This window comes from Parus major, chromosome 1A, assembly GCF_001522545.3.
Source record: "Parus major isolate Abel chromosome 1A, Parus_major1.1, whole genome shotgun sequence".
Classification (NCBI taxonomy): Eukaryota; Metazoa; Chordata; class Aves; order Passeriformes; family Paridae; genus Parus; species Parus major.
In genome coordinates, this window is record NC_031773.1 from 65512989 (window position 1) to 65540386 (window position 27398).

General features: G+C 35.6%; 1 protein-coding gene across 6 annotated transcripts in view; it reads right to left on the reverse strand.

Annotated features, from left to right (window-relative positions):
• Window positions 1-3923: 3923 nt before the first annotated feature.
• The window catches only part of AEBP2 (AE binding protein 2), a 43737-nt gene continuing 20262 nt past the window's right edge, over window positions 3924-27398 (reverse strand). Inside the window, exons 3-10 of one of the 6 annotated variants that reach the window (XM_033514379.1) lie at window positions 26420-26527; window positions 18370-18556; window positions 17095-17208; window positions 13355-13479; window positions 10579-10646; window positions 7681-7794; window positions 7357-7423; window positions 3924-6068 (exon numbers count right to left, since the gene is read on the reverse strand). In XM_033514379.1, the coding sequence (XP_033370270.1) occupies window positions 7369-7423; window positions 7681-7794; window positions 10579-10646; window positions 13355-13479; window positions 17095-17208; window positions 18370-18556; window positions 26420-26527 (771 nt within the window). In that variant the 3' untranslated portion in view covers window positions 3924-6068; window positions 7357-7368. Of the gene's footprint in view, window positions 6069-7356; window positions 7424-7680; window positions 7795-10578; window positions 10647-13354; window positions 13480-14302; window positions 14561-17094; window positions 17209-18369; window positions 18557-26419; window positions 26528-27398 lie in introns of those variants that run through there. The other 5 variants (XM_015628830.3, XM_033514381.1, XM_033514380.1 and 2 more) reach the window with 5 other exon arrangements.

Sequence of the window (27398 nt, forward strand, 5' to 3'; positions counted from 1 at the left end):
AATCTTCAGTCTTCAAATCAATGGCAAACTCTCAACAACTGTAGAGGGGACAGTTACAAAAAAACAGATGAGCACAGGATTATTAAGAAACCTTCAGATCTATGATCCTCCTTTCTCAAAGCCACACAACCCCATCCAATGTTACCTGACTGAGGCAGCACAGGTGTCTGGGCAGCGAGGACATGGAAATTCATGGATGACTGCACAGCACAATGAAAAGGCAGCAACACCACATGATGGCTCCAAGGGCAGAGGAAAATTTTTGGTAAGTAATTACACATGAACTTGCTCACTGTCAGCAGAATGTCTCATGACATCCTTTTCTGCTTTCCTACCTCCTCACTTGTTTAAAAAGAAAGAATCCAGCTGCAGGCAACTGCTAATTAAATACTTGGGCTTTCAGCTACAGTTGCTGTATGCACACATCTGCCCTGCAATAAACAGTTTTAAGTGTAATTGACTTATTTTCCATGCTCTAGGAGAGAATATTTATGACATGAAGAAAGAAAAAGCAAGCAGGGTCCAAGCCCCTAACTCATATTCACTAGTAAGTAAAAGCTGCAAAATATTTAAAATTAGAATTGTTTAAAATGCTTTTATTGCTTAGGGGCAGTCTCGAATCTCACATTCCAAGGCTTTGCTCCCAAAACAATACATTTACTAATTTTTTGGCCTTGAAATTATGTAAATCCAAACATCTGTTTCAGTGCCTAGACACATTTAAGTGGCTCATGTTGACCATTTTGGCTTAAATATATCACAAGCAACATCCTGTTCCGATCCCCTTGATTTCACAACCAGGGTTTCAGACAACAGATTTGAACAGTAGACAAGTCAGATATCTGTAACCATGTCCTCCTAAAGTCAACGAGGCATTGGTCAGACTCATGTCTGTGCAAATCCCACTGAGCCACATGAGTGCAGACACGACATTTCATGGATGAAACGAGCCAAAATCATGACTGAGCAATGATACTGAGAAAAAGGAGATCTCAGAGGCTGGATGGGGCATTCCATTTCCAGCACTATGTCCTAATTTCAGCTGGGAAGGTGTTCATTTTCTTCTTAGTAGCTGGTACAGTGCTGTTTTGGATTTAGCATGACAAATGTGCTGGTATCACACTGATCTTTTACTGTTTGCTGAGCAGAGCTTATACTCAGTCAAGGGCTTGTCAGCTTCTCATGCTGCCCTGCCAGGGAGTGGGTTGGGGTGCCCATGGCAGAACCAGGGCACCTGACCCAACTGACCAAAGGGATACTCTTTTATCACTTCACAAGGTCTCCAAGTTTATCTTTTTCTCCAAGTCCCACCCTTTGAGACAGTCAATAGTCCTTGATTGAGAAGGACTACTGACTGCCTCAAATCAGAGGCAGTTCTTCACAGTAAATCAGTGTGGGGATCTCTCATCCTCCACTGAGGCTACAAACACAGGCAAAGCACCAAGACCAAAGGATATTAAAAGCTGACAATTCTTTTGAACAGCGTCCAACAGACAGGACTCAAATCTCCTGTACACAAGCCAAGCCAAGGGGATGTTATCAGCAATTATCTCTCATTTGAGAAGAAATAAACAGATTTATCATATTACTTAGTATTTGTTGCTTTACTACCAAGGAGGATTTACAAAAGTTCAAAGGGCCAGTTTTAGAATTAGGAAAAACAAATAATGTAGCATCAATCACAGCACATTAATCTTCACAAACAACTGCAGGACTTGAATTCATCCACAACTGGCTGACAACCAACAGCCCACTTTTTGTATGTAATCAACACAATTTTATTCTCTTTTAAGAACTACACTGCCCCACTCCACTGTAAAGCTACATTACGATATCAGACGTGTCCTGATTTTAACTCCTCTCTAGGTAAGTGCATGAGTGTATGTGGGAGAGAAGGGGAAATGAGCCCTAGATCTCTAAATCACAGTTCCTGCCAGCCTAGAGCTGAGCACAGTATTACGAACCCTCAACCTTCCAACAGCCACCAAACTCACAAAGCAGCATCTCCTTTTCCCCTTCTGCACCCAAGATAACATCGACTCCTGGGCTGGGTCACTGCACCAGCTCCATGAGGACAGCTCAGCACTGAAGCCTTGTGAATAACAACAGGTAACTCCCAATTCTGCTATCACCCCCAAAAGGACAGTAAGCTGCTATATATCAGAACTGGTATCTATTTTTAAGTAATTTCAGAAATTACAAATTGAACTACTTTGAGGATGCAAAAGAAGTTTTTGTGTTGCTCACAATGTTAATGCAGGTGGTGCTTATCTCCCCCTCCACCAAAACATAATACAGAGTTTTTAATAAAAGTTGATTCAACAAAGTTAACCAGAATATTCTTTGCTTGGAACAAATAAACACCAATAGCTGAAAGCTGCCATAGATTCAGATGCTTTTTTAAAAGCCAACTTTCCTACTACACAATTTTTTTCTTCTGTACTTGTCATACATTAATAGGACAAGAGGAATAGTTATGAAAAGTTCACTCACAAATTTAAAATATCAAGGCAAGAAAGCATTAAGTGAGAATAAGTCCTGAATTTCTGACTGAAGTATTGAACAAGACCAGGCTTTGCACTAATTAATTCATACACAGGAGTGAAAAGCTGAAGGGAACAGAAATCAACCACTTGAATTCCGATTATTAAAAACAATGCATGTTTGAACACAATTCACCTGTTTGTTCTGACTGAAGCTAGTCCATAATTAATGTGCAATTCAATTTGAAATGGCTGATATAATTACTTCATGGACTATAGAGGGAAAACACAGTGCAACCTATCGCACGTTTTGGCCAAAATCTGAAAGACCAACAGTAATTTGAGGAAATATACTATACCAATTTGTTTCTGCTCTGTCTTTAATAAACAGATTCTTAAGGTAATTTAGCAAACAGAGTAAGATCTATTATCAAACAATCAGCTATATGCTATGTCCAAATGCCAGCAAGTTTTCCCCATACAAGAATTTCCATCCACTTAAGCAACAGGCAGAGCTGGTCTTCAAGACCAGAACACAAGTCCTCACTCAAAAATCCTGTTATTCCATTTTAGAAAACTGTACAATTCAAGCCAACACATTCCAAAAGAATGGGATTCTGAACACAGATATTTGTGTGCACTGCAACTCCTGGAAAGTGTGACTTTCAAGGAGCTGACATTTCTCTACAAAGAAAATAAACACTCAAGCTGGGAGGGAATGCAATCTGTAGATGGCTGGAAAACCTAACATGAAAAAAAATGTTGTTGAGAAAGACAGGGACAAACCTTTAAATGTTACATCCCAAACATCCCAAAACAAAGCACATGGAATTACTTAAAAGGGGAGAGGCAAATTATTTCAGAAATGCTTCTCAAGAGTAAGAGTAAGATTATTTTCAGAACAAAGTGATCAGTACCCCCAGCACACTGTGGCAGCTCCACGTACCTGGTATTCTGATAAAGGTGAAACCTACCCAGGGGCACACACAAAAACTACAGCAGAGATTTAGAGAACAGGACTGCCATTTCAAAGAAAACACCACCAAGTAACTCCAAAATTTGCAGAATGAAAACAACTTTCAAGCACAGCTCAAACATAACAGAACTTAGCAATTCACTTCAGTAACTACAAGGTAAAAAGCAGCCAAATGTCCACTTACCTTCTGACTGGAAAGTTTAATTAATTCCAATAAAACCATTTCTTCACACATGTTTGTTATTTAAACTGAGTTTTCCTTCCAAAGCAGAAACTGCCATGAGAACACCAGATAATAATTTTCTCAAACCCAAGAAAAGTCACATTTTACATGACCACCACATTACCTGACTCCATGAATTCCCCCTTCTGTAATGGTGTGTGTTACAACTTACAGAGGAAACAGTGGGTTTTTTATGCTTGTTTTTGAAATCTCCATTGAAATCTTACAATTCTGAAGCTTATGAGGTTTGTTTGCTTTGTTTTATTAGAAAAAATACTCAGGCAAGGTCTACAATCATCTGTCAATTATAAATGACTTACAAGAAATTCATGAAGCAATAAAATTAAAAAAATACAAATACAAACTATATCTGAAACACTTCTATTTGGCAATTTTATAACAAATTAAAAAAAAAAAAAAGAAACAAGGATTACGGATTACTTTATAGGTACAGAAAAAGCAGTAGGTGAAGTGCTCAAGCAAAAAAAAAAATAAAAAAACAAAACACTGCATTTTTTCCAAAAATAAAGTCACATCACTACAGATTTTATGAATAATACCCTTATTAAACAACCATTCCAGAACATCTTATATTAGTGGTGCTTTTAATCTGCACTTCATATCGTTGATAAGATTACTTTTTTGTGTATATAAGTAACATTTTTAACCCACTGGAGCTAAGCAAGACTCATCATGTCAGTACCAATGCAGAATGCATTTGTATTACATTAGGATATGCTCACTTCTGCAACCAAAGGGTTACTTTAAGTCTTAATCTATTTAATAAAAATTTAGTGTAAAAACTGCTGGTTATTAGTTTCACTGTAGTAAATTCCTCCCCAACAAGGAGGACTAACTCTGCAGTTTGACTGCATATATCCATACAAATTTTACATATTAGTTCCTTCCGACAGTAAGGAAAAAACTAATTCTGCGTTCACTATTAGAAAGGAGTGCCATGAATTAATTATGGGTACTATTCATCCCTCTAAGATTTCTGGGAAGGATGTTCAATGCATTTTTGTTCTTACAACAGATACTAACAGTAGTATATAGTCCCTTAGGTATGTAAAAGAAGGTTTTTTTTTACTGTTAAGGAAGGTGCTTTTTTTAAACAATTCTTCTGGCAGCACTAGTGAATTACAATATCCTTCAATATTATTTCTACCGTAATATATACATTTTAACTTTCATGCCTCTAGAAAAACATCTACAGTACATTTCATAATATAAAAATATATTACAAATCTGCTGAAATATTTACAAGCAATGTCCTATTATCTATATGCAACATTTTTGTCTCCATACAAAGACTAACAGGTTAGACGCATCTCTATTTGTCAGTTAAAAAAAATCCACGGCTCCTTGCTTATTAAGCAAGAAAATGATTTTACTTTCCTTTTCAAAGCCAACTTTGGTGCATAAAGGATTGAATTTCTAGATTAATTTTTTTTTTTTTAAAAAATACCATTTTCTTTACATCTAGAAAACATTAGGCCAAATAAAGTATACTTTACAAGTGAATGGGGATCCTAGAGGGTCAAAAAAGCAAAATAAATCACCAATAACACTGACTGCTTACAAAGAGGTTTTCCAAACCCGTCCATTGATACGGATCACATCAAAGCAGATCTGATTAACACACTACACTACTCCTGCAAAGGGGTCAGACAGACTGCAACACTCTGAACATCTTGCAACCGTACTATATGTACTCAGAGTTGACTGGAAAAGACAAGCATTCCATCAACATTTGTTTCAACATCATAATCCAACATATTTTAGGGATCTGCAAAAGGACACAAGATTACAAATGACGAATGATTATTATCCACCATACTCAAAGGGCAACAGGATCATCCCTTGGTAGCTGTTCTATTGTCTGGCATGTGTTAGATTTAGTTAACATTGACAGGAAGCCCAATAGCTTGTTAACAGTTCTCCTGGGAATCGAGAGGAAATGGTGATGGTTACTTTTTCTTTCCATCAAATATAGACTACTGTATTCACTAAAGAAAAAAGCAGCTTAAAGAAGCAAGCATGCAAAGCCTTTTAGTTGTTCCACTAAGTTGCCAGAAGAGTGTTTGCTCAGTCTCCCACTGTACCATTCCATGAAAATGTGGATATACAGTAATATATTAATATATTCCACGGAAGCATCAACTTCATTCACAGAATGTTTACACTAAGCATAAATATTTCTCTAACAAAAAAAACAACAAACAAAAAAACGAAAAAAAAAAGAAAAAAAAAGAAGAAAAAAAAAAAAAAAAGATGGGATTTGACTAATGTGCAACTTTATTTCTAAATCCATTGTCAGTGACTAAGACTGCAGGTGTCCCCACTTGCTTGGTTTTACCTCTTCAATCTCTTCTGGGGCATTGTTCTGTAAAAGAAGATGGTACAGCTTTACATTAAGACCTGGTGATGTATGTATCAGTCAGCTGAATGCATTATGAAGTCATGACTATACAAAATCTACTTTCATTTTATTAAAACCAAGAGCTATTTCAGATGATCTCATGAAAGTGTACATTTCAGATAATTATTTCAAACTTTCTATTAAAGCATGACATTTTAGCATGAAATTAATAGCTGCCACTGAATTCCTTTAACTACCTTTTCCTCTTGCAAAGTTTTGGTTTTTAAATTTATATCATTAAGCTCCCTCAGCTGGTCCCAAAAGCTCATTTCAATCACAGACTGATCCATACTGCTAAAAATAGAGTACAGCATCACATGCAGGGACCTTAATTTTATTTGTGAGAGATAGAAAGGTTTGCTAATTTTTCTCCAAGGACTTAAGCCAGAAATCATTAAATTTTTATTTTAAAAGGTAACTTTTTTCTTTTCAAAGCAAACTAATCTGTCAAGCTCAGTAAAGGTAATCAATACAAAATTATTAACACCTCAGTTAGATTATAAAAGTCACTGTGTTAAGCAGTTTTAAAACACACAATCCAATCTTGCCATAACATTTTTATGATTTTACCATTTAAAGCAATGATTCATAGACTAAGGCAAGTATTTAAAACACATTTACAAAGATAGCAAATACAGTAGGATCGGTTTTCATATTGTAAAGCAAGTTTTCATTAATTTGATTAGTGAAATACACTGAATATTAAAGGTGAACTGAAAGGCTTATTGCATTGAAAGGCCTCAGATTAGTGTTTTATTTACTCCTTGAGACTCTTGGTCACTGGATGTTAAGGAAGAAACATCGGAACACTGAACTTCTGTTATGATAAACTTTCTTTCCACAACCCATTTTCATGGATTTTTAATATAATCACATAAATGTTTCTATGTATGCTCAAAATTTCGGAATGAATGAAGCATTTCAGATTACCTTTAAAAACTGTACACACAGAACTGTGGGTACTGACAATCATGGGAGAGCAGTAATAAAGAGGTGGGGGGGGAGAATCAGGAAATTATTAGAAACCAGATGGATTAGAAGCCAATCTGAGGGGCCTAAAAACAGAAATATGAAAGTAGCTTAAAGACAAGTAACATGGATTGTTCCCTTTTGTCCCCCTATAAAGAATCTTGTAATAAAAAAGTAACAGTACTTGAATACAAGTACAAGTTTCAAGGTAATACTGCATGTATTACAGCTGAATATAATATGGAAAGATAAATTTGGACTTTAAAAAAATTGGTATACAAACCAGTATGTGATCTTAACAGAAGTGATCTTTCAGGATTCCACTGTATGTACTTCCTTTACTAGAATTTCTGTACACCAAGCACAAAAAAGTAAAATACACTTGGTAAATACACACATTCCCCGTTTCTCAGTCACTAGAGTTTAGTTCAAGAAGTAATTCTGAAATAACTTAAGACCTCAGAACTTAACTCCTGGACGTTTACAGTACCAAGGCTCCTTGATCTGGTGTATAATACATTAGCAATCCTGATTTTCCAACGTCAAAAAGTTAAGTGAGGCTTAAGATAACATTCAAGTAAAGAAAGTTTCAAAATTAAGATATTACCTGTAAATGTTTGGGTCCAGAAGCAAGGCAGTATCTTTTGGTAGTTTTGATAAGTGAACTACTTTAGTTTTTAACTGATGTCGCTCACTTTCATTTACCCACACATCAGGCAGACTATGAATAAATAAATAAAATAAAAATATTCAAAAAAGATCAACTATTTTTCTTACCATAAAATTATGTAGCAAACTAGTACACATGAAGCAATTTTCACATTTCCCTGGTTGAAAAAGCATCTTCACCAAAGTGAGGAAAGGCAGCCAATCTTTACACATTATACTTTGAAGTTTTTCAGGTTCTCAGTTTGAAAAGAAGACACTGAACAGAATTTAGATTATTCCAGAAACATATTCCAAGTGTACAATGATAATGGCACTATATTCTCCACTCTAAAACTTTAATGTGAAAAAACAACCAGACCTTTTAAAATCATTTATTTTACTAAGAAGAAATTCTTTGATTCTGTTCAATTAAATGAGAGAATATATTGCAGGCACCGAGCTTTTTTACACTAATTTGCTTCCTCCTAGCTCAAAAAGCTTCAAAGACAAAATGCTCCAACTTTGCTGAAGATAATTGTTATCCTCTTCTTTGGGTTTTTGGTGGGGTTTTAAAATTTTTTTATGTGTCCCAGAAGCCAAAGATTAACTTCAGGTTGGGGGAGGAGTTTGTAATTAAGGTGCCTAAGTCTTTGAAACAGGTTTCAAATTGAGAAGCCCAGCAGTTAAAACTAAATGTGATGGCTCCTTCTCTGAAAAGCCGTATTTCACAGACTTTAGCAAATTATTTCACCAAATCTGTATTTTGCAGATTTCACTTGGTGTGAAAGTTAGCTGCAACTCAAATTCAATTTTTTGGGTAAACTATTCAAAATATGAAATGAAATCCAGAACCTCTAACCCAGCAGGAAAAGGAGTTTCTCCAATTAATCCTTTCAGATGAAGGAGGAAGAAAAAAAAAGAAACAACAGGGCAGAAGGGGAGGGAGAACGACCCAGCAGGCAATCCATTTATTCACTAAGTCTCATGAATCATGAAAGGTGGAAAAACAACACAGAAGTTTTTTAAATAAAGCCAAAAATCACTTTTTGAACAACCAACATTGGGAAGACATTTCCAGTAGCAACTGTATGCTCAAGATACAAACAACAAAAAAGAAAACTTTCCACATGCAGAGATTTGAAATATACAGAAACAACTTAGCAATCTGATTTACTGACACCAAAAATAAATTCCTGCTCTTAACAAAAACCAAAACCAACAAAATACCCCCCCACCCTCCTAGCCCACAAGAAGTTATTTTCCTCTTGTAGAGGAAACAACTTAAAGACTTGTATCTATTTTTCATGACTAAAACCCTAAACATATGGATATCCTGGACAACTTGTACAGTTTCTCAAGAGGATTCTGTAGAAGCTAAATCATTACTGCCAGCTCCATGGGGAAGGCTGATGAACAGCTCAGTGGAGTGGAAAGGCATCACCATGAGTGCATTTCACTTCCTGAAGGTGAGTACCCTGACAGTGTAAAACAGACTGATGGCGTGTGCCAGGACACCTTGGCATCTCCTCTGCTCTCATGGAATCATCAAGATGAACTGAATACTCAGTGATTCAAAACTACATCATTCAGGGCCTGAAATGCACACTCTATCTAACCTATCTAACCAAACCAAGATGCAACAAACTGCAATATAAAACACATTACTCCTCTGATCTGACCAAGCAAATCTAAATTCCACTGGGAATTGTGGAAATGGAAAAATAGAAAATTCTACAGATGCTGAAGGGTTTAATCTGCAGCCTTGGAAAGAGCTTAGGTTAATGTAATGATAAAGGTACAGAAACATTAGATAAAAAAATTTAAAATGTATGTCCCTATAGTGATAAGTAAGAATATGTTTTGAGTAAGTAAGAAATTATATTAAGTAAAATAGTTGGAGGTTTGAGCTGTAATAATGTGATTTATAGAGGAGGTTCAGGATTTAGAAGCTGTACCAGAGGTGTTTGTATGAGTACATGACCTGTCAGCTTATTGGCTAAGAGACAGACACAGTGAGGCAATATGAAGCAAAGGTGATAGGTTATTAAATAAAAACTAGTTCCATGTTAACTGTCTAGTGGACCAAAATGTTCTATATTGCTGTGTGAAGAAGAAACCCGTGACTACCTTGAGCTATGGCTGACTTGTTGCTCCTCTCTAAATCTCACCCCTTCAGACTGACATCTTATCTGGCTACTTGAGCAATAAATCATCTCAAAGCAAAGTGGTCCCATCCCTCGTTTTTCATCTCAACAGGGAATGCCTTGACATTACTGAACAACCTGCCTTCTCCACTGCAGAGGTTCTAATACTGAATTCATCTGCATGAGCAAAAAACTCATTTGACTCTGTATTACAAAAATATTACTCTATTTTTCATCTTCCCAGTGTTGCATACTTCTTAATGCTTAGCTCAAAATAAAATTGTCTTCATCTGTAACATTTTAAAAATAATAATTTCAGAATGCTGTTAGATATAGTACTACCATCTGTCCCAAAAGGAATCAAAAAACTGCCTATTTTATAAGAATATTTTAGCTGTTGTCTGTCATGATGAATTGAAACTTGTGACAAAATGCATTAAAAATACAGATGCAAATTTAACTGAACTGGTATTACAGCCCAAAAATTTGAAAGTCAAAGTGAAAATCAAATTCATTGTTTATTAATTTCTCAACTTCTAAATTACTTTTTGAAAAGCAGTTTTAAAATATTAACTTTAACTCAAATATTCAAAGGCACAAAATAATTTAGTAACAATTCATTGATCCCACTGTAAATCCTCCCCCATTGAAAACATATCACTACCTCACATGTCCTCATTCAATCAATATATCAATCATATCAATATACTCACATGTCCTCTGGTGTCCAATGAAGCAAGAGTTTTATTTTGCCAGAATCTTCTTTTCTTTTAGCTATTACCTATAATAATTACAAAATCATACTTAAAACCAAAATGACAGATTTTTTTACTCAGAAGTTGTTGTTCCTCATGTCCTACCAGACATTCACAGAAATCAAACTATTGTACCCCTTGCAAGTTGAGTGCCTGCAATAAATATGCTCTGAAGACTTAAACTTGTTTTGCAAAGAACTTAAGTCCTTTTAAGTTTTTAAGTGAAAACCACAATTCAGCCAGGAGATTACACTTAATACAGCTTTATTTGGAAATATTCTTACTATACTCTCTACATATCCTGCACTGTCCCAGAAACAAAATGGAAATTCAAAGGAAATGTGCATCAAAGTTGTCTCAAATCAGACATGGAGTTTTGCTGACCTCTTCTGGAAAAAGAAAACAATTTCATACTGTAAATTGGTATGCATCTCACTGTATTCATTTACTGTCTCACAAGGTTTCAATATACTGAAACAATGTAACTAGTTAAAATACATGTGGCCACTGAACTGAAACACCTGAAAAAGCTGGACCAGAGAACAGTTTAGTGTTCAAATGTTTTACAGAATTAATTCAAGCCACTTCAAATCTTGGAGGTGGCATGACAGGGCAACTTCTAAGTTGCATTTCCTTAGTTTAACTACACATGCTTGGCTTTTTCCATCTAGCAATTCAAATAATTAAAATACAAAGAATTTGCCTCAAAAAAAAGCCAGCAGAAAAAAAATCGTAATCAAGTCAAAGGTGTATTCTGGATGGCAAACATACTTTCAAAAAGGTTTTATTAATAACTGCATTCTAAATCTTTCCATATCTACAAAGAAAAGGTTGTATTTAAAAAAGTATATATAAATGAAAGGATGTGCCTTTACAGAGAACATGAAAGATACTATAGTGACTGCTTAGAAATTTTTTATATTAGAATATCTGCCCTGAACTATACTGCATTGTGCTCACACTCCTGTGCTGCATAAAACAATAAAGCCACATCATTTATGTCTGTTTTCACACAACTTCATCTTCCTGGTTTCCACTTTTCAAATTAATGTCTCTGATAATTACACATTTTTTTCTTCATCTGAAGGTGGACCACACAGACTTATTATGCCATTTAGCCAGTCACCATTCAAATCCCATGTCCTAGTGCTTTTAAGTGATGCAAAATGAGTGTTTGCATCTGAGGTATTGTTAGCTCAGTGAAATGGTGCATGTCCACAAAACAGCTCCTGGCCTATCTTTTCTTTTTAAAGCTGATTTTAGGTTGAGCATCATCACCAAAGCTGATGTCCAGCACACCCAAATACAGCAGCCAAGCACAGCATGGGGCTGGAATCCTAGAGCAGTTCTCCCACTGGCACAATCTCTCCCACAACTGAGGTCTAAGCAATTTCACATCTAATCAACCTCCTACCATCTCGAGTCATACATGCACGGATGAGCTAAAAGGATTTTCATCACTTCCTTCAAGTTAATGTGAAGCAGTTTTAGAGCAGATTCCTCTAATTCCACTTCCTTATGAATTATTCCAATAGCCAGAGCTGTTCTTCCACAACTGAGTAGACTGCCTGGATAACCTTTCAGATTAAAGGAATCTGTGAATTAGAGTAAAATCTGCTCTTCTCACAGCATTATAAAATTAACATTGGCCAGGGAAACTAGAATGACATTTAAATACAGTTACAGCTAAACCATTGCAATCTCCACTTGCAGCTGGTGCACAATGTACATAAAGTTCAGCAGAAATATTTTGGAAAATATTTCCAATACATGCCACAGGTATTTAGAACAATCATCAGTCTTGCAAGACAAGGTGAAATAAGCTTCATGCATACAAAATCACCTTTTATTAATGGAAAGGACTGATAGTTCAAGAGCTTGAATCCCTTAGTAAGATTAAGATGTAGCTGAAGACATGTTAGCCAGCAGTCCTTGTTTGGACTATTCTACCAATTCAGAGACATCCCTTCTCATTTTGTGCCATCTCTTACATCTTTTCTTCAGCCAAGTCTCCACCTTTTACATGCCCTCATCTCCCAATATGCCTAAGAAAGCCTGAGGTTATTCAACTTTTTTAACTTCCTCTATCCTTCTACCCCAATTCAGTACTTTATCCCTGCTTTGAACTCTTCTAAATTAATACTGATGTCTTTTTTATCCAAACACAAGTTCCCCACTTGGTTCTTGCCTCCTTCCAGCAATTCACCAATATTTTCATTCAGAAAATATTTTGGTGGTAAGTTTATTAAAAAAAAATGGGGAAATGAAAGGAATACATTTATTCAGAATTATATCTTTTAAACTGAAGAAAAAAATGGGAATAAACACATATTTCAAACCAGCATCTTTACATACTCAATTATACACCAAGAATATTTGTGATAAATTAGCACTGTCACTTCAGGACATGGAAATGCAATCTGAACTGTGTTCTTATTTAGAAGATAGAACCAATTTTCCTCTGCAACACAAAGTTGTTGTTACATATTCCCCAACTGGATCAGACAGGAAATGCTGCAATCCATTCAATCTGTGAGCTAGAACAACTACCACCAATACTTAAAAGTACATTTACTAATAGCAGTGGACAACTCAACAATATAAAAGAGCCATTATTGCTTATTTCTGATTAAATTTCTACAGCAATCTTTCTGAGTCTACAGAAATCTTTCTGAAAGATTAGATTTTTCACACACAAAGGTAAACAAATAGAATGCATCATATATATACTTACAGTACTATGAAATACAACACTGTGGCCTTTTCCTAAACTTTCTATATGTGCTGAGAGATTAAAGCAGATGGCTCGATGTCTTATAGCATCCAGTGTTTGTGCATCAAAAAAGTCATGAGGTCTTGCTGGAAAAAAGGAAAAGAGATCCTTAGTGTTCAACACGTTGAAAGCATTCAAACACGTAAATAGGTCTGAAGTGTCATTAGTAAATCATTTCTCATTATGTCACTAGCACTACCTTGTCAGAGAGCTGCAAACATTCATTTCACTGAGAGGGAGAAATTATTCCTCGAGAAGCACAGTTCAAGTTTGGTCAAAACACACTCCCTGTGGATGAAACAGCTATTTCCAAAAATGTAACCACATCCACTCATTTCAGTTTCAATAATGTTGAATATTCAGGTGAAAAACTCCACAGTACTACACATTTCTCTCTATGTACAAGTCGTTATTCAGTGTTCTTGGACTATTACTAAACATTTTCTGCCCAAGAAGCACCAACTGCATGCATCCCATATCACTCTTCAATTTATAATGAGAAAAGCACAACTAACACCCATCTGACATTTTACAACCAGTATAAAACCAGCAGGCATTATAAAGACCTCTTTCTTTTAGAAAAGGATTTTTACAGTTAAATGCTTCTTGAACCATAGGAAGATTGTTGAATTTTTCATTTAGGGTGTAAAATAAATCAATTCCACACTAAAAGTACTTAAACTAAAAAGTAATTGCTATTAAGAACATATTTGCATGGTATTAGAAATATTTCACAATAAAGTTTTAAAATACACCATATAAAACTGTAATAACATTACATTAGCAAAGAAGTCTGAATGAAAATATTCACATTTTTAAGCCTTGCTTGAAAGTAGCAATTTATTAAATAACACACTGAAATTAAAAGTAAGAATAGGAACTAGTATTACATTATCAACTATGTATTACCCTGAAATCTGCACAAACAGTGATTCAAACTTCTGCTGTCTTCACTTAATACAGCTTCTGCATCCATTATTTCAAAGTGAACTACAAATTCCACTTGAAGCTCGCATTTGCTGCACTCCTGGGGCTGATTGTTGGTAAGCATTCATCTGTACACTCTGTTCTGTCCCTGCTCCATCTCAGCTGGACACTGCCAATTAGGCAATCATCTCACTGCAATGTTTTCTCGCTCTAAGTGGCAATGCAGGACCACAGCTCGTGCTGCAGGTGGTCAGTGATGCAAGCATATAAATATTTGATAAATAAATATGAGGGAGGAAAGGAGGGAGAGTGGAAAGAAGGGTAAAAAAAAAAAAAAAAAACACCAAAACCAAATTTTTGTTTTCAGTTTCATGCAGCAAATTTCTCCAGGATTTACAGTGGAAAACATTCAGCAGACTGAGAAGAAAGGGTACTATTTTTCAAAAGTGTATAAATTATTTAATTTATTCTTAAGTGTTGGTGTTGTATTTTCTATGCATCTTTACCCTGAAAATGATTTTGAGGAAATGGCTTTAAGTATCTTCCTTCCTGCTTAATAATACAAGTTTCAAGTACACATCAGTTCCTTAAGTCAAATATATTACATCATCACATCAGTAACCCAGCAAATGAAAATCCAAGCCCTACCTAAGTAACAGTCTTGCTGTAAATTTCATGAACAGTGTTCATGAACTTCCTTATCTCTTACATTCCTCCTGTGCACTCAGTTATCATGCTAGTTAATAGACTGTCATATTTGCAATGAAAAAGCAAGTGACAATATTGTTTTCAAGGTAGCTTCAGAATAGCAATACTGTGACTATTTTAGAGGTACACACTTTCAATATATTTGGTTCTAAATGCCACTCTGTATGAATGAGGGAACATGTAAAAGGCCATCCAGAAGAGAAAACAAGCCCAGACTCTAATCCTGAATTATTCTAAATCAAAATTTTTAAGACAAGTAAGATCTCTATAGCACCATGAATGTAACCAGCTAAAAGGGTGATGCCTGTAAAACAAGCTGTTATGATAAAAGCTGATTTTCAAACTTAGAAGAACATGCCTTGTTCATGGGACAAAAGAAAAGTAAAACAGTTTAAAATGGCAAGATGTTAAAAACCAATTAAGTAACAGCAAAAATTCTCTTTATAATCTAAGTTAGAAGATTGTATTCTCATCACATATACCCACAGTGAAATCTCCTTTGTCATTATACATTCTCTCACAGAAGGGCGTTACCTTCAGATATAAAACAGAGGAAGCAAATGTATAAATTTGCTGTACTTAAACTACTAGAATTTACACAGGAGGGTGCTTCAGTAACAGCATATATTGGCCATTAATTGTCAATAAATATTTAGTAATGCATTTACACCATTAAAAAAGGAGGGTCTAATAAAATCATGAGGTAGAAAGAACGAGCTGACAGTGTTTTTTTCCAGAGACAAATTGTTTTGTGCTGAAAAACTGCTATCTTTTGTCAAATTATTATCTGCAAGTGATTTAAATAGATTGTCCACTACCAAATGGCATTTTGCTTTACATCCATGTCATTAAGTCCTTGTAACCCTACTTGCAGAGAACCTGGTACATGTGTTAAACACCTCTCCTTCTGGGCACTTAAAAATACCGAATTATAAATCCAGGTTCTTAGCTTTATACACTCTAGACTGAAAACACTTAATGATGTTAATTGTGTTATTTTGGCTTCTTATATAGAGGTTTTGCCTTCCCCCATTCAAAAACAAACCATACAAACTTTAGTTAAATTCTTTAAGCTATGAAACAGAAAGACAAGTAAAACTGCATCAGCCCTTTGTCACGTTCACCTCACCAACAATAATCCACACAAAGTTGGAAAGGAAAGCTGCCAATACTTAGCATTTTCAGAAAATGCCATCAACTTTGGATACATTTCTGGGTCACATACCCTCTGGAGAAATACATTACAGTAGTCAGTTCCCAATTCAGTTAGAGATGATTTCTGCCTTAAGGCAAAAGTCTACAGCCAGCATTGCATTTGTCTCGAGAGGCAAGAAGATAAGAAATTGCTCAAGCAGCTGTCACTTTTCTTCCTGTGCAGCACTTGATCAAGACAGCAGACCATTCAAATACTACAGTCTGGTCTTTAACATTCCCACAATATTTATTATTTACATTTTTTTGCCAAAAATTCATTCATAAATTCTGAAGTAAATTCTTACTACAACTACAGCACCTTAGTAGATGATTTGAAATTTTAATTATGATTTGTAATTTGTAAGTTAAATAATATAAGATGATGTTTATTAATTACTAATAAAATGCCAACCTGAAAAACAACTTCTGCATATAGTGAGGGTGCATAGTAATTAAGATCCATTAAATCAGCCACCTAACAAAATCAATATGGAGAAGCAAGCTAACATGCAACTCAGGAACCTCTGAAAATGAAAATTTTGAAGTGACCAGTCTTTGACATTTATATTTTGAGTAACATAGTCAACAAATCACAATGATCCTTGAGGAACCTGCAATTATCTCAAGATGTCTCTCTCATTACATTTATGATGTAAAAAGATACTGCAAAGTTCTCATTTACACAGATTTCCAGATAGAAATGGAAAGCTCTTTGAAAATCAAATACTGAAAAGGACAGAAACAGTTCTCCAATTTCTTTAAATGCTGAATTAAAATTAGAGGAAATCTAATTAAAATTAGAAATCTTAACTTTTAAGACATGTTTTACAATATAATTTGTTCATCTATATTTTAAAAATACCCAGGCATACCCAGAGGCTCAGGAACCTTTTCAGAATTCCAGAGGAAATGTAACTTCCCAGGACACACTTGTCTGCATGGAAGGCAGGAACATGACCACTGCTTCATAAATTTCCATAAAGTTCCTTAAAACACAGGTGAGGTATTAAGAATAAATCACAATCATGTGATAAAGAGTAATCACCTCCAACCACTAGTATGTGAATCCATCGTTGCAGTACCATTTGAGTAATTGATAACTGTATTTCTTCACAGGAAGAGAAAGATGGATACAGTTACATGTTCTGCTACAGGGGAGTTTTGGAGAAATAAAACTGAACAGTACAAGATTTTAAATGTCTAGTGCTTCATAAAAAAAAAGATATCTTGTGCTATTTTCCAATACTGTAAGATGAATTTTGCACCACAAGTAAAAATTCATGTTATTTTTATTTCAGCTGTTGACATACCAGCAGAAAAAAATGTGAAAAGGTTTTTTCATGTCTCCTCTAAAATGCAGGTGTCAGAGTAACATTTTAATATTATGAAATGATCAGTTTGGTACTGCAGAGTTGCATCCAAAGCAATTATAAGCCAAAGTGAAATATTTTAAAAATTGCCTAATCTTTCCTAACTATTCCTGTAGATGAGAATTTCTATAGAAATCTGATGTCTCATTAGTTTAATGCTAGGACAACTTGGGAATCAAACTACCACATCCAAATGGACTAGGAGTAGTACTGGGTAAAGTGATTATTTCTTGCTAGAGGAAATAGTTCTCATTTTAAATGACAAAACACCTCTCAGCACATTGGTTCATATAAAATTAATGAACATCAACTATGTGGAGACAGATTAAAAAAACATAGCAAGTCAATTCTGCCCAAAATTAGATCTTGGTTATGCTCATAAAACTGTCATTAACATAATGAAATGTTGTGCTCAAAAAAGAGCTTATATAACATGCATTTATCTCTAATTTATATGAATCTGCAATCTCTGTCTGAACTTCAGATCTCATCAGCACTAAACAAAACACTTTCAAACAGTAATACAGTCAGTAAACAAAAAGCAACTCTAAAATGAAAAAAAAAGCTTCTTTCAATCTGCAACTCCAATTGTTGCTCACAGGAAACCCATCTTTTTTCCTTGACACACAGAGATTTACCCTGAAAAGGAACATAAACAGAATCTGGAATTGTTTTTTTCCTACCAGACTCAAATATGCAGAGAAACCACCAGAGTGAGGAGGAACTTCTACTCTAAGACAAACCTTTCAAGAACTTCTACTTCTCTGAAACACTTACGTAGTGATCGTCGTCTCTTGTTCTTCAATTTTCTTCTTTTATTCATTCCAGCTTTAGATGGAGATTCCTCTTTGGCCTTTGGCTGGCTGGCAACTTTTGAAGAGTTCTGCTGGCTGAAGTGTGTGGGCACATGACGGGCAAGTCCTCCCTGAGATGCAAAGCTGGCATTGCACCCACCAACTACACACTAGTGAGAAAAAACAGAGCAACTCCATCAGTGGCTGTGTGGCACAGGAGCTTCAGAGACCTTGGCTTTACTTTTCTGCCTCAGCTTCCAACACACTAAAGCAAAACCACATTCTTAATGACCATGCAATTCTTAAAAAGGAAAACAAAAACATATTCTGTAACACATTTGTTTGAAGTTTTTAACTCTCAATAATTATGTCATGATACTACATTTTTTTATGCCATACTATATTTTATTTTGCATAGCATAAAATTAATCTCAATGCACTGGCAAATTAAATTTTCCACAGAAAACAGGCTTCTGAAGAACTTCCCTCTTCATGGACCAACATTCCCTTGCCTTCTAAAGTACTGCAGTGTTACTGTTTCTCAACACCTCTCCAATGCTCTGCCTTTGCTAACAGTAACACTCTCTAACACCCTCCTTTTTTGTGACAAGGCTGAAATAACAAAGACATCCTCACACATTAAATTTCAAACAGCTTAATGCTCTTTGTAAACACTGTAAAAAGTCAGTGACAGCTGCCTTACAGCTCTGTCTATAACTTCAGTAAAGTAGTAGTAACAATTATTTATACATTCAGTTTGGGATGCTGCTGTTACTTCAGGAACATTTAAGGTAATTCTCTCATTTAGAGGAAATGTCCTCACTCAACGAAAATCCAACAATAACCAAGCACGAACAAACTGAATGACAGCAGCAGCTAAGCTTGTACTGGCTACAATTGTTGTTATTTTTATAACTATCTGGTTCATATTTACAATTATTTATTTCATTTGCAAAATAAGTGTTTAAACGATACCATTGGAGAGGGAAGCACAACCCTTTCCTATTGTGCTCTGAGCTTACATGGGTAATAGAAAAGTGATTTTAGATTATGCATTTTATCACTGGCTGCAATTAGCTGTGTATCCATATGATTGATTTTGATTTGGATCTAGACAATAGCAGTAGGAAAAATGAGTGGATCAGCCAGCAGCAAAAAACCTATCACCAGCCCAAACCACTGGGAAGTTCTCCTCCTTCCACATCTGCTTGGCTCTTCCTTTCCTTCCCCTGTTTCTCACTCAGCCCTTTCACCTGCCTCTTTTCCTAACACTTCCCTTCACAGCAAACAAATGAAGCAGCTCCAACAGGAGACTGGGAATAAGGAATGCTGCTGCAATTATGGCCATAGTGCTACTATATCATTTTGAAGGCTAAGGATGAATTTCCAAGCTTACAGTAACCTGCCCCATGCCTGGGAATTTGCTTGGAAAACAAGAAAATAGCTTTAGAACTCCATCTGTCCCACTTTTTGCCCCTAAACCCCAACTGTGTTGTTTTCTAACAGTGGTTACAGAACTGGAAAGTCTATTTCTGTCTCAGACTCAGCAAACAGTTTTCCATGATCAGTAGTAAAATACAGTCCACAAAGAGAAAAAACTGTGTTGTCCCCAATAGCTTGATACTTGCTGTAGGACTAAAAATATGTACATAGATTTCAAGGCAGTAAAAGGCAAAAAATCAAAGCATTTTTCCAGTTTTTTTTTTGTCTGTGCTTGTGTTTTTTGAAAGGGAAGAATTCTTAGAGGGAGTTAGAGAAAGTTCTCTAAGTACTGAAAGAACTCAAACATTAAATTCCCTGACAAAAAGCTTGAAGAACCTTCACACTCTATTTGTTCCTCTCTGCCTCCTGCACTAAAAAGCATCTTAAGAACTGTGAAGATTTCTACCAAAATTGTCTCTTTTTTTTTTACCTTATTTTTACCTTGCCCTAAGATTTCCCATGTTCAGACAAACAGCAATATTGTCTACTCAGACTGTAGTGACTTACAATGGAAGAAATCCCAGCACACCTGTGAATCCCAACACACTCTGGATGCTGATCTCATTTACACTGCAGCAACTCCAACACAATTTTCCTTACTTTAAATTCATACTGAACATTAGAATTTACACTTACAGAATCACAGGATGGTTTGGGTTGGAAGGGTGCTTTAAAAGTCATTCAGTTCCAAGCCCCCTGCTGTGGGTAAGGCCAGCATCTACTAAATTATATTGCTAGCCCTACCAACCTGATCTTGAATTCAAAATTCAAGATCAGGTTGGTATTTATTTTTATGAAAGATGATTTAACTCACAATCAACAGATACGTGCACAATGCATGTGTGTGTTATTATAAACATTTTTTGCTCTCCTTTTTTTATCCTTGAAATAGTTGTCTTGTCCATACAAGCAGCTTCATTAAACTAAACCACCAAATCTAAATTTAGGATTAACTTTCACTAATATGCACCTGACTTCAGATTCCACCTCTTTCTCATCATACAGACACTGTCAGAAAAAAAAAAAAAGCTCCAAAAAAGCCCATGTCCTGAAATTCAGTCACACTGAGAAAATTTTAGTTTTACCAATGCTTTCTAGAGGTCAAAAACAACCTGAAGCCTTGGTACAATGCATGCATTACCATATTCCAAGTGAAATATAGTATCAAAGTACAGTATTTCTTTTCCTTTGTGAAAAAAGCACAAACTACGTGTCAGCAACTTTTCTAAATCTTTTCAAACCACAACTGCATTTCTTTTCAGATGCATTATTCTTTGCAGGAAACATTATTTTATGACAAACTGCAGGTTGACTCATGATGTCATAACTTTTTTCTTATCACGTACAGAGCAAACAATTAGAAATATTCTGTATCAATTATCTACAGAAGCTACTGCTAACTTTTCTTGCTCTACCCAAATTTTACTTTCAAAATCCCCAAACCAACATCCTTAGATCCTCAATATCTGCAACAAGAAATTGTCTTTTTCCAGAAAGCATATTTATAATCTACAGGCACAGTACAATTATCTACAGAAATTATTACATTCAGATTTTGTTTATTTTAAGACTACCTGAACACATCTTCAAATAATCAACAGCTGACAGATCAAAGATGACAGAGAATGCCTTTGTAGTAGACAGGAAATAGTAGAAGAGGAGAATGAAAAAATCTTACCTGTTTGTTCTTTTTTTTCTCTAAAATAATATATCCAGCAATCCGTTACTAATGGGTAAAGTCTCTTCTCTCCAAAGATAAAGGAGCAGTTCAGGCTGTCACTTCAGGATCTCTGGACGGTAAGTCACACCAAATCAGCTTCCCACCAGATAATTATATAGCTCTAGAGGGCTTCTAATAAGTCAAACTCAACTATTATGCACAACTTTAAACCAATCTTTTCATTTTTTCCCCCAAAACCTAAATCTCAATATTTTGCATTGAATTTGAAATACAACAGATTGGGTCCGGATTGGTGGATATGTTACTTCAAGAGAAAGTAAGTAAACATGTAAGAAGTTTAATTTCTCCAGTGTACCCATACCCACCATTACTAATGGGCAGTAATGACCAATTACTAACAAACAGGATATAAAAGTATCTAGCCATGCAGGTTTTTGTTCTAAATTCAAAAAAAAAAAATAAAATCTCCTATTTGAGTTATTCAACATCTAGTTTCTTCTAGTAAATCTAACAGTAATAGTTTTGATATCTGGATAAACTATCTTATTGTCCCAGCATCTGTGTGTTTGGGCAGAGCACCTTTACATTTTACATCTTCAGTGCTCTAATGGATAGAAAATATTCTGCCAAGAGAGTAACAGACATGAATTCCCAATGAAGACTGAAGCTGCTGGACTGTGTTTTCTACATTTTATCAAGCATTACTCTAGTGAGAGTTGTATCAAATGCAGTCACCCCTCCATGAATTCTGGAAGTTACAAGGAGCACCAAACTTCATTTCTAATGCTACTTTCTTCCCCATTTTAAGGAGAAGCCTGCAATGAACCTGTGCACTACCATTCATTACCACTAAAAACATTTACCCCACAGGAGCAAACCTTGCATGACTGCTCTTGAACATGAAGAGCATATCCACTGGAATCCATGGGTGAAAGCAGCTGCTAGCATTCCCACATGCACCCTTATAGAAACATTTCAGTTGGAAGAGACCTTCAAGATCATCAGCCCCAATCCTTATGCTATATGCAACTATTATTTTATTTTTTATTCTTTTTATTTATTATTTTATGCAATTATTTTGCATAAAATCTCCCACTATTTTGTGCTCATCTACCATTTGTCCTTTCATTGTGCTCAACATGTAAGAGCTCATTTGGTGTGTCTACAAGTAACTTTCAATGTCAAGTAATACTTGATTAATTTATTTTTGCCCCTGCACACCAGAAGCTGTGCTGGAAAACACAGGTTGTCACAACTCCTTTAACTATTCCAATACTTAGCAAGTAACAGCCAAGTTTAGGACAAGAAACATGGAGTATCTTCATTCTCTTATTTTCAATTTGCCAAGGACAGTTTGTTGAAAGCAGGATGCTTTCTAACTCAGCAGATTATTCCTCTATGTCCTGTTTATAAGGTCTGAAAGCCAAGTTGCTGAACCCTCAACAGGAGCAGCCCTGCATGCTGACAATACTCCACAATATTCTACTGGTTTCTAAGAAGCTGCAAAATTGTGCAATAGGAGAACTAATAAAGAATAATGTTGAGGGCTTTCTCTCTCAATTCACTCTGTAAAATCACACACAAAGATAAACATACTAAATGTCTTTGGAGGAAATACCTATATTCAATGAATGTCTAAAATGACAAAAAAAAATATGAAAAGGACTGGCTAAAATCAGACTGTAGAGGAAATGATTCAGGAGCTGGATGTACACTGCCAAGAGACTGCCCCACAGAAAAAAGGAGCTAGAATAACAACTGTCTCAAAAATAGGTATCCATAAGGAAATCCACCTTTTCTGTGACACAGGTACTGCAATGTTCATGATGAGAGGGACACACTAAGCCACACAACCAGGAAAAAATAGGATAAACTTATGAAAACATGAACCATTTTGCCTTTGCAATTTAAAAAGTGGGTTCATTTCTGTGACAAATGAACTGCACAGTCACATGGTTGATAGAATGAATGGAAAGAGCAGGTTAAACCCACAAAGACCTTTCAATAGGAAAGCAGAACAGTTCATTTAGAGCTGAATGGAGCTTTTAGTCAAAGGACAACTCCATGTGTATCACAAAAAGAGATAATTAAACCCAAAATGTGCAACTACATAAAATGAGTCCATTTGCAAGCAAAAGGAGAACTGGGCAGGGATATATCATTCAATGCAAAAGAGAATTCTGTTTGAGACAGTCCCCAATGCTTTTCAATTTAAGAAAATAAGTTTCTCTCTTCTCTTCACTAGAAATACAAGAATATATGAATCTGTGATATACTTATTACTCTCTTCTGGTCACTGTATGATTGTAGTGTTCTTTTACCTTTATAAAAGTAAGATTTCCATGCTTTTAGTTGTCAGTTTCCTATCTAAGATTCTTTGTTTTTCTTTAAAACAAAGCAGTTCTTCAGACAACAGCTTAAAGCTGTATTATTTCCATTACTGCTTCTTACAGCTTTCCTCAAAAATCCCAACATCATTTTTTAGCCAAAAATGACTGAATGACTACTTTCTGCAAGTTTTCTAAAATTACAGATTGTTTCCTTTTGTGTTAGGATTCGAGTATAATTTCATGTGGCAAGTGAAGTTTTATTTACAATTTAGGTTTTGGGAGATATTTTGTCTGCAGCAATTATCAAGAACAGGTCTTTAAACCAATTCTGACTTCAAAAAATCTGGCTTTCCCTGAAAGGTGAGCAATTAAGATTTATAAGAGAAGCTAAAAGCACAAAATGGACACACTGGCTCTACTTCTGACTGACTGCCACAAAACAATTAATAAAAGGCTGTTCTTGGACTGGTCAAGACTAATATCCAACACTTCAAGTGTTTTTTGTCTCAGAGTAGATTTCTAAAGTTAGCAGAAAAAAAAGAGGCAGCAAGTGAAGGAAAGGAGCCAGTTAAATAATGGATTGCCATCACAGACGCTCACATACTTAGCTAGCTCATGTGAGCCCTGAAGCCTATTTCAGCATAAATGACAGGGGAACAAAAGATGTTACAAAATTCTACTCAGACCACAATTATCCTCCATTCAAAGCTCCCAGGAACAGATTGAGAAATACAGGGATAAAAAACAAACAGAGGGACTCAAGACAGCAGTATGAAAAAATGCAGTGACACACATTGAGCCAGGATGATTAACTACTGCAACCCTTGGATGTTTTGTTCTCTCCCTCAGCAGGACCAGAAAGTACAGAAAATCAGCTGGTGAAACAACAGATATTGAACACAAGATGATTATTATCAGAAACAACTGTTGACAATTTTAGGGCTCTAGCTGTAACCAGCCTAGCCAAAAAAAAATAGGATAGCAATTTAAACTGCCTTTGATAGGTAAGCCTGACAGACTCAAAAGTACTACTGGTGTTTCTGAGCTATGCCCACCTCTTCAACCCTGTGTCTCTAAAATTGAGTTTCTTTGACCTAGACCAAATAAGAACACAGATTTAGCTATTAAAAGACTTTCATCCAAGAACAAAACTTGTCATTATACTTTGAGGTAGACAAAATATTTAATTCCAAAATAGAGAAAACCTAAGGTAAAAGTTTCCTCTGGTAACTGGTGATTGCCTTCTCTGCTACTACTACTACTATTATTATTAATAATAATCAGAGATTAGGATTTAAAATGCTATCAGTTCCTGGAACAACCATATCTGCAAACTTGTAGGGATCTACAATCCTTACATTATATCCTTCCAAGAGCATGCTAAACTCATTCCTCCAAACCCAGGTTATGATAACCTTCAAACTCATTTTTCTGTGGTTACTTTCTGAGTCAGAAATTTTCAGTCTAAACTGCACAGTTCAGTATGGAAAAAATCTGTTTATTAAAAACAATCTTTTTCACATGCAATGCACTATTTTTACTCTTTTGGTTTTGAGTTTAATTTAGTTTTGTTTTCTGCTGTAACTATTATTAAAACCTACACAGAAAACGTAACTACGGAAAGACACCCCTGTAACAGAAAAGTGTTTTTAGTAATAAAGCTGGCTTAAAATAAAATTTTTAGAAAGTGGAAAATATTACCTGAGGAGAAAGAGAAGAGATGGAAGACAGGGAACTAAAACTTGGTGGGGTTGGGGGTAGGGGAGAAGGAGGCATAAAATGCTACCTAAACTCAAAAAAACCCCAAATCCTGTTTCATTTTCATATCCTACATGGAAGAACTTCAGTCTGAAGTAGTGTGGGTGGGACTTACCATCAAGTGATCCAGGACTGACAGCTATGAACTGCCCCAACTGTATCCATAAGAGGATGAAGCAACTCATTAATAACGGATTGGTGGATATGGGAATGAGAAACACTACTATACCTAGAATTCAGGTACAGATTAAGGGGAGAAAGAAAGAGAAAGTTAGAAAATACTGTGCAGGAAATACAGCCAGCTCAATGGCCCTGCATTCCTGACTTCTTTATTCTTTTCAGAGAAGTGAACCACTAATAGTCACTGCCAGTGCTTCTGGTGAATTTAACAAAAGCAGCTCCTACTCAAGCACAGAATGAGCACCATCAGCCATGATCCAAAACTCAATGTGGAAGTGTAAAATATGAGAGAAAATATCTCACAGCTACAGTGTAAGCAGCTCAACTGCAAAATGCACAAACCCCCTGAAGTTCAGCACTATTTAGTTTTACACTCCCTGCCATTTGTAGATTAAAAGAAACAGGGACAGAGAAGCAATAACAGTTTCTTCACCTGATTTTGTAAAAGAACAGGACCTTTGGGCACTATTACTGCAAAGAAAAAGGCTCAGCTCACTTTTTAAGAAATCCTCCAGTGATGGTATTTTTCGATTGACATATTTGTAAAAATAAAGAGAATTTCTCTAATAATAAGAGATCATGTGTGCTACAATGAGCCTTACCTTGAAAGGTTTGTCCCCACTGTGTGTCAGCATATGCCTCTGCAACCAACTTTGACTTGTTGAAGGTGTATTATATACTTTGCAACCTTTCCACAAGCAAACAAACACCTAATAGAGTAAAAACACGGTAAGTTTACACAAGTCAGAGGGAACAATAAATAAAAAAAATCACATTAGCAAACGAGGCTGTTTCTACATTTCACAACACTTCAAAGAATTCTGAACAATAACCATTTATTTTGAAACACACATCTCATATCTCACCAAGGAAAAAGTAATTACAACCCCAAGTATTCAATAAAAACAGGTCACTGGAAGAAAATACCAACAGACAGATGCTCCTGCAGATAAACACAATCAAGAGCAACAGGATCTGCTGTATTTGTGTTTGCACTCAGTATCTGTATCCACCAGATATGGAGGCAGAACATTTTTAAATGAAAAATTTGCATTTTCTGGGTAGTAGTTATGAAGTAATTTACTCTCATAAGCAATTAATTTTATTTTTTGAGCATGAACAAGTAAAAACTCTCAATTGAAGTGCAGTTTATATACTAGAGTCTTGTATTCTGTAATAGCAGATACCTCTAGTTAGGGCCTTATATTCAATTCCTGATGAAGGAAGCTACCATTTCTCATAGGATTCAAAATCTATGGGTGTTTTGTGATTCCAGTGTACAGAACAATCACATGCACAATAGTGCATTAAGGAGAGCAGAACTTACTCATGCTGCTTTTCTCTCTCCTCTCATTGTGTTTATCTGTAACTGAGGGAATAAAAAAGCTCAATGAACTTGCCTTTCATTAGAATTTCCTCAACAGGTCTGTGGGTGAAGGGAGGTAAAGCCCTAATTTGTTGCAGTAAAAGAAAGTTCCCAGGAACAGCACTGTTCATAACATAGGTTTTCAGAAATGCAGGAAACTAATTGGATTTCAGTTTCTTGTTCTCTTTTGAAGAATAAAACCCCTCAATCTTCAA